At 34.5% G+C, this 7484-nt stretch overlaps 2 protein-coding genes across 4 annotated transcripts; both read left to right on the plus strand.

Moving 5' to 3' along the window:
- Window positions 1–7: 7 nt before the first annotated feature.
- Window positions 8–3009, plus strand: LOC124636277. The gene is made up of 2 exons (XM_047172308.1): window positions 8–444; window positions 2215–3009. Exons 1-2 carry the CDS (start codon window positions 267–269, stop codon window positions 2916–2918), a joined length of 882 nt encoding a protein of 293 aa, XP_047028264.1. The 5' UTR covers window positions 8–266; the 3' UTR covers window positions 2919–3009.
- Window positions 3010–3574: 565 nt separating this feature from the next.
- On the plus strand, window positions 3575–7000 carry LOC124636285. 3 transcript variants are annotated; one of them, XM_047172317.1, is made up of 6 exons: window positions 3575–3927; window positions 5190–5303; window positions 5575–5739; window positions 6015–6129; window positions 6480–6562; window positions 6898–7000. In XM_047172317.1, exons 2-6 carry the CDS (start codon window positions 5250–5252, stop codon window positions 6907–6909), a joined length of 429 nt encoding a protein of 142 aa, XP_047028273.1. In that variant the 5' UTR covers window positions 3575–3927; window positions 5190–5249; the 3' UTR covers window positions 6910–7000. The 3 variants fall into 3 exon arrangements, with proteins under 3 accessions (XP_047028273.1, XP_047028275.1, XP_047028272.1); XM_047172319.1 differs by lacking the exon at window positions 3575–3927 and adding an exon at window positions 4719–4877 and having other exon boundaries at window positions 5176–5303; XM_047172316.1 differs by lacking the exon at window positions 3575–3927 and adding an exon at window positions 4719–4877.
- Window positions 7001–7484: the final 484 nt, after the last annotated feature.

Consider the following 7484-nt stretch of genomic DNA (forward strand, 5'->3'; position numbering starts at 1 on the left):
CCTAAGGCCCATAGCACACGGCGTTTTTTAAATGCGCTGATAACGCGCGTTTCAGGAACGCGCTTCTTCGGCGCTGTAAACGCTAATTGTTGCGTTTGCATTGATAATAGAAACGCGCGCATGAAGCGCGTATACGCGCATTTGAAGCGGTACAAACGCGCGTACAAAGGAGCGGAGTAGGGCAGAGGGGGTGGGGGTCCACCACTGCGCCCGCGCCTCAGTTGCAATAATGGTTTATTGTGTGCTGCGCGTGTATCTCGTTTAAAATGGAACCCTTCGACACCGACCGCTTTATAACAGAAATAAACAATCGTCCAGCTACATGGAATTCACTACTGCCCGAATATTCAAACAAAGTGTTAAAAAGAAATGCTTGGGATGAATTGTGCCAAATTTTTTATAACAATTTTAATGAAAAAACCAGTAAGGAAAAAAACCTGGCAGGTAAGATTTCTTATATTTATTTAAAAATAATTTATTATAGTTTATAGTGCGACGGTACATAGAACAGTAAAACAGTAGAACATGTAATTAGGTAGGTACCAGTGGCGTAGCCTCCATACAACACGATTCCCATCGGCTTCCCTTGGCAGATTCTAATAGGTATATGTATTTTTTTTATATTTACAACAATAGCTTCACTGAGCCCTAGTCTTACAAAAATCTATTCGACTAATCTACGTAATTATCGCAAACAATATAATTACATTACACCAGGGTGACCATTTGTGGCAGGTTCCTGCCATTTTGTACAGATTAATTAAGGACAAAAAAACCCTGGCAGTTGGCAGAATTTATTTAATTAATTTACTGAGAGTCTCAGTAAATTAATTATATAAATTATTAATCTATGCCAGGCTTTTTTTGTCCTTAATTAATCTGTCAAAATGGCAGGAACCTGCCACAAACGGTCACCTTGCATTACACGCTTTCACAAAATATTCTTCAATAAGCTGAATACAAAATACGCAATGTATTTGAATCGCGCAAACGCACACGTATATTATTTTACGCGTGCCGATTTTACTCGCTCATATTTATGGGAATTCAAATGTTTGAAATGTATGCGATTCACGCATACATACACATTACTACCACATGCAAACACTGTCGATAATATGAGCCGGGTAAAGCCGATCTGTGATAGCTTACAATCTTTATTATAAGAATATTATTTCGTTTCATTTGTCCGTTGCAATATAATGTTGTAAGTTAAATTTGACCCACTTGTCGGTTTCCAATTAAGCTGAAATTTTGCATAAATGTGTAAATCGCATGACAGTGGAATATTATGATGATGTATGACGTAGAACTGATCTGATGATAGAGGTGGAAGGTGGCCATAGGAACTCAGTAATAAAGCGATGTACTTCCATCGAGTTTGGACTCGTTTCATTTGTCTTGATGAGTATTTTGTATTCAGACAGTTTCCAAGGTCTCATGATGGAGCTGGAGGGTGGCCATGGGATCTCTGTATCAATGTATCGTCTGGCACGTGTCAAGCGGTAATTATATATTCTTTTCTCTCGTGGCAAGATTTTTCCAGCGTAAGGTCTCTGTAAATGTTGAGATAATGCAAAGCCTTCATCTCCAACAAACGTAAATGGTATTGGCACTCCATTATTAGATATTGGTCTCGCATTTGGTATATTATAATTTCCTTGCCTTATCTTTTTGGTCCATTCACTACATTCATTTATTGTTGAGTCTGCAGCCTTTCCATAGCATCCGACATCTATATCGATAAATCTGTAATTTGCGTCACATATTGCAAGCAATACGATGGAAAAATATTTTTTATAATTAAAATACTCTGATCCACTATGTTGAGGTTTTATAACTCTGATATGTTTCCCATCGATAGCCCCAAGTAGATTGGGAAAATTTGCGTATTTCATAAATCCTTCAGCAGTTTTTAGATGTGATTCCTCGGTTGGTTCTGGCATACAGATGTTTTTTAATTTATCCCATATTATTTTCACTGTTTCACGGACTATGATGCCTGCCGTCGTTTGTCCACACTTAAAGTCATAGTGAATATCTGAGAAATAGCAACCCGTAGCTAAATACCTGAAAAGAATAACATTTTTAAAGCTTCTCTTGTTATCGTAAATTTTACATATTTAATTAAAATTAACCTACAACTACTTATTTCAAATGAATTAAAATTAACCTAATAAATAACTAAACTATTTACATTATTATTGTTTTCAGTCATTGAACTTCAAAGAAAATGGAAGAGCATTAAGGACGCTTATAAAAGAGACAAGGCGAAGAACAATAACTGTTCCAGTGGATCTGGAGCTAAACCTAGAAGACCCTACATATATTCCAATTTGCTAACTTTTTTAGACCCGCTTTACGAAATAAGATCTCCAAGTCAAAATGATGATGCAGCACTGGGGAATAACCAAGACTGTGATTTTCAAAAACCACATTCACCAAAGAAGTCTAAAAAGACTCCAAAACATGAAGACCCACAAGACAAATTGTATGAAGCACTGACAGCAAATCTCAAACAGTCTAAGGAAGCGAATAATACAATTTTATCTGAAAATCCCGACATACTGTTCTTAATTTCGTTAGCTAAAGATTTTTCTGCTATCAAAGAGGAATTTAAGTTAGAGGCCAAAGCTGATATGATAAATTTAATTCGTAAATATAAAAATATGGGACACTCATCGAGAATATTGAATGAAAATAGATACCAAGGTGCATTTCAATATGAACATCAGTATGGATACCAGTCTGGATATCAGTCTGAATCTGGATATCAGTCTGAATTTCAACCACAATATCCAAGTAATCAATCAGCGCCAAGAAACGAATCTGTCAGTTCACTTCAAAATTTAGATAGCAATGAATCGGTTACAAATGACTCCGATATCATATCTGACATGTATGATGATATTGAATAAATCTTTTTCTCTTATTCATAATCTAAGTGCACTTATAACATTTTACGATTGATTTAAAAATGTAACAGAACAATAAATAAATAAATAAATACTAGTTGTTTTCTTACCTCAATGTGATGAGCAAACGTTCTTCTGCCGATATACATGATCTCATTGCTGTATTTTGACGAGTTAACTCAGGTTTTAGAATCAAAAGAAGTTCTTGGAATGACGAATATGACATTCGATAACAATTATAAAATTTCTTCCATCTTCTATGTATTACCAATTTTTTAAAAGTTGTATGATAATGACCACTCAATCTTTTTTCACTCGTAAATGGATCTATCCAATAAATTCGCTTTTTTTTACGTTTTTTACTTTTTAAAAGAAGTACTAAAGCCAAAGTAAGCAGTGTTGTCTCAACCGACGCCATTGTACAACTGAAGAAGAGGAGTCTCTGATCAAAACGCAAAAGGTACGAGCGACTACAGCGCGTCTTACCGCTGTACCTGCGCGTATACGCGCAGAAGAGGCAGGTTTTATAATCGCCCCGTGTGCTTAAGTTACAAGGTTGCGATCCAATCTCGTTTGAATCGTGTATACGCGCGTTCTCTGCGCGTCGTCAGCGCGTTTAAAAAACGCCGTGTGCTATGGGCCTAAGAATTATTACCTATAGCATGCATTATTACATGCTGTGAATCTATAATGCACCGTTGCACTTCTGATGGTTTTGTTCATCAGACGAATAAAAAAATACCCCGAACCAGAATAAGGTACCTACCGTTTATTAATTATGAATTTTCAATTTAAGACCAAGGCCATGTTTACATACTAAACAAAAGCCAGTAATAGTGAAATAAAAACCCGTCAAATTAATCAAAAGCTCATGACAGCAAAAACTTCGAGGGAACATCTGAGAGCTAATTATAATTATGTATTAACATATCTATAAAAGATGTTACGAACGATTTTTGTTATATGACTGCATAGACTTGACAAAAATGAACATCACACTAAACATACTCAGGTATATATCTATAGATAGTTCAACTCAGATTTGCGCGCGGCCCTGTGTGCGTCGGCTTGTAAATATACAACTTTCATTCGTGTGACAGTGACGTCGTCCGAGCATGACGTGTTCTTATCGCTTTTTGTTATGGGTACAGTCGTTTACGAAATTGTCTAGTTCTTCACGGAGAAAATGTTTAAGGAGTCAGGTAGCGTTTCAAAAAATGAAACAACATTCAAAGCTTTTTATTATTACATTTTACAGTTTTTCATTATTTTCTCATAAGTTTTTTCAAATTGACGTTGACAGTATCTAAGAAATAAATGAGGTGAAATATCTAAGATGAATTAAATACTCCTTACATATTTTCTAGATCTCGGGGTACGCGAACAATAAATAAAAGTGTGGACTAAGAATGTAAAAAGACGTATAATCTAGTATAATAATGTAAACAAAATGTGTGGGGAATTTTAAAAAATAATATTGCTTCGCATAATGTCGACCAAAATAAGACGGAAATAATGAAACTCATAAATGAACGTTTAAGTCATATTGATGAAGGGATGTTGGGTAATACTTGTCGACATGTACAAAAGAAAAAAGAAAAATACTATAGACATTTTGACATGGAGTCAAAATTTATAATTTACCTCGGTGAGAGTAGCGAATCCGAAAATTCATCATTTGATTTTTCAAGTAGCGATTCAGAATCATTATAAATAAATAAACATTAAATTACGTAATAACTGTTTTTCTTTAAACAGCCGTAACCCCTAAATAACTGTATTTGTACCCGACTGTACCTCTTGTCACGCACACAAAGTCACTGTGTATGTACAAGGGTTACCCACACATAAGGCCGCGCGCAAGACTGAGTTGAACTTACTATACTATTGTATTAAAATTATAACACAATCACAATACAAAATAGAAAAGTCGAAAACTGCAACAATATTCTGAGCACTAATGTAAGTTAGTTAAAAAATATATGGGCCACTACACATTTTTTTCAATGAATGTGTAAATTATTTTCACCAAGAAATATGTACTCGTACGTAGCTATTACAATAGCTATAGAATATTTACTTAGATCTTAGTCCTTGAACAATGCTGAACAGGAAGAATTTCAGTTTCTATAGCAAAAAGTTTTTATATTAATTTATTAATTGAATAAAAGCTGCTTCTCATTTTTTGCTTAGTTTTTGTTGCACTCATCGAAATATTAAGATCTGGCATTTTTAAAGGACATGATTTTAATATAAATAGCTGGCTCATTTAAGATTACAGTATTAATATTTGAAGCTTCTAAGGATCAGGAGATCTGAACTAAAGAGTGCATCATGTCTAAGTTTTCTGGTCTCGTTTTGTGCGCGGTGGCTGCAACCTTCATCAGTGTAAGTATATTTTGAAGAGGCTTTTGATTTTTATATGTGTAAATTGATCACCATATTTTACTAGACATATTTTTGATTGTATGGTACCCTTACTGAAGTGTAGATATTACATGTATCGAATATACCCAATAGTTAATCATTGTATTGGACTGGATTTGTTAAATTACCCATCATTTTGCTGTTGAGTTTTTACTTGGCAATCATAAATGTTTTCACTTAAAAAAATAAATTGAGCACTTAATCTAAATCACAAATTTAATTTCCATTCCAGGTTGCTAGCGGCGAGTCTCTGAGCGAATCTCTGAAGCCAGTCATAGAGAAGTGCTCCAAGGAGCATGGCGTGACTGACGCTGACATCCAAGCAGCCAAGGCCAAAGGCAGCTCCGATGGCATCAACCCTTGCTTCCTATTCTGCGTGTTCCAGAATGCTGGAATTGTGAGTCTCGAATTACCACTGCTGAACATGGGCTTTGTAATTTCCACATGTACAAAATTTCCATTTCCTTTTGCACTAAACTTACTACATAAATGGAATCTTCAGGTCATATGGTACTTCGTCTCAAATTTACATTACCTAGCGAAAAAGTCATAACCGACTTATTATAATTACAACAAACGGCAATCTTTATTGCAGTTTCATTTAATAAGTCGAGATCTCATCAGTTTGTTTTCATGACATTATTAAATAATGTGTACGTTTTGTTTCAACAGTTTGATGCTAAAGGACAATACGACGCGGCCACCGGTCTGAAAAACCTGAGGCAGATTGTGAAGGACAACGATCAATACAAAAACTTAGAACATGCCTTCACTGATTGTTCCAAAAGTAAGTTTGACCATCACATCATCACATACTCTTCTTAAATCAGACTGATATTTTATTTCTTGTTTTGATTGTTATAAAGAATGGAACGCACTTCAAATTCTTAGCTTCTGTTCGCAGTTTTACAAGCGTCCCGTCCCCAGGCCAGATAGGAGGATAAAAAGTAGCTAGGCTACTTTTCACGCTAAATTAAGATTGTTAAGCTACATATATTATAATCAGAAAAAATCTCCTAATATTACTTATTAAATAAAAAAACAGTTCATTCTTTTTATTTTTTACAAGGTACAATTTTAGGTCCATTATCAAAATGTGATATTTGTCTGTAATTAATCTATTATTTTTTACTACAGTTAGGGATAAGCCCGTGAGCGATGCGGCTGGCTGCGAGAAGGGAGTGCATCTGGCAGTTTGCTTGTTGGAACACAAGACTAGCGTAAGTTTTTAAGAAAAACATTAGGTCTTTGAAAAATTTTGAAATCTACCCTTCAGTTAAAAAAAAGCACTGTTTCGAAGTTTCGCTACTAAATATGCCTAGCAAACTACTATGCTAGGTTTGGGACTAGATGAAGTTGTGACAAAGTGTGAGGAATATATTAGTATAAAAACATTGATAAACAATATAAAAATATAATTATTGGAATATGAGTCATCCTTACATCATAAATCAATTATGATAAGTCAGAATTTACAACAATTTTAATTATAAGAGTCTCCTTATGTAAGATTTTTTCTGTAGTATATTTGATTTATATTTCTGTTTATTTCCAGATCCTCATCTAAGCTGTTCGGACTACAGTTGCCACGCGTTTGTACTAGATTTGTTTCAAGATTCTTTTGTTATATTTTAATGCAATAAATCTGTTACCTAAGACATATATTTTTATTGAAGTCCCTTTTGATATAACATACAGGTATTCATAAACCTTTGTTTTCATGGTCAATAGGAATTTCAACCTTCATGTGACCAATTGTGAAGGGTTACACATTTGGCCAATAAAAAAAACTATGGTCCCGAGCTTGACCCTAATGCTATAGACGACAATTTTTATTAATTGGGGAATTAGCATTTGGCACCAATATACATATCCTCCAACATAGGTAATATAATTAATTGTTCAAAGGAATTGGCACCAATTCACAGGATTCGTCAAATATTCTAAAATATATAAAGTGTTAACTAACTTCAGTCTGATCAATATCAAATACATGAATCAATTAGTTTCTGTTACACGTGCCATTTAACTTGTAACATGTGTTAAATTATAATAACCCTTTAGTCAGTCACTGAGGCCTGAGAAATCTTAATCTATGTCACTATACGTAATTGTTATGCTAGAATGCGTCACCTTTGTAAA

Source organism: Helicoverpa zea, chromosome 14 (genome assembly GCF_022581195.2).
Source record: "Helicoverpa zea isolate HzStark_Cry1AcR chromosome 14, ilHelZeax1.1, whole genome shotgun sequence".
NCBI classification, from domain to species: domain Eukaryota; kingdom Metazoa; phylum Arthropoda; class Insecta; order Lepidoptera; family Noctuidae; genus Helicoverpa; species Helicoverpa zea.

Coding starts and splice junctions, on each gene's coding strand:
- LOC124636285 (XM_047172317.1), top strand. CDS start 5,250: ATGTCTAAGTTTTCTGGTCTCGTTTTGTGCGCGGTGGCTGCAACCTTC. Junction 5,304..5,574: donor TGGCTGCAACCTTCATCAGT/GTAAGTATATTT, acceptor TTTCCATTCCAG/GTTGCTAGCGGCGAGTCTCT. Junction 5,740..6,014: donor TGTTCCAGAATGCTGGAATT/GTGAGTCTCGAA, acceptor TTGTTTCAACAG/TTTGATGCTAAAGGACAATA.
- LOC124636277 (XM_047172308.1), top strand. CDS start 267: ATGGAACCCTTCGACACCGACCGCTTTATAACAGAAATAAACAATCGT. Junction 445..2,214: donor TAAGGAAAAAAACCTGGCAG/GTAAGATTTCTT, acceptor TATTGTTTTCAG/TCATTGAACTTCAAAGAAAA.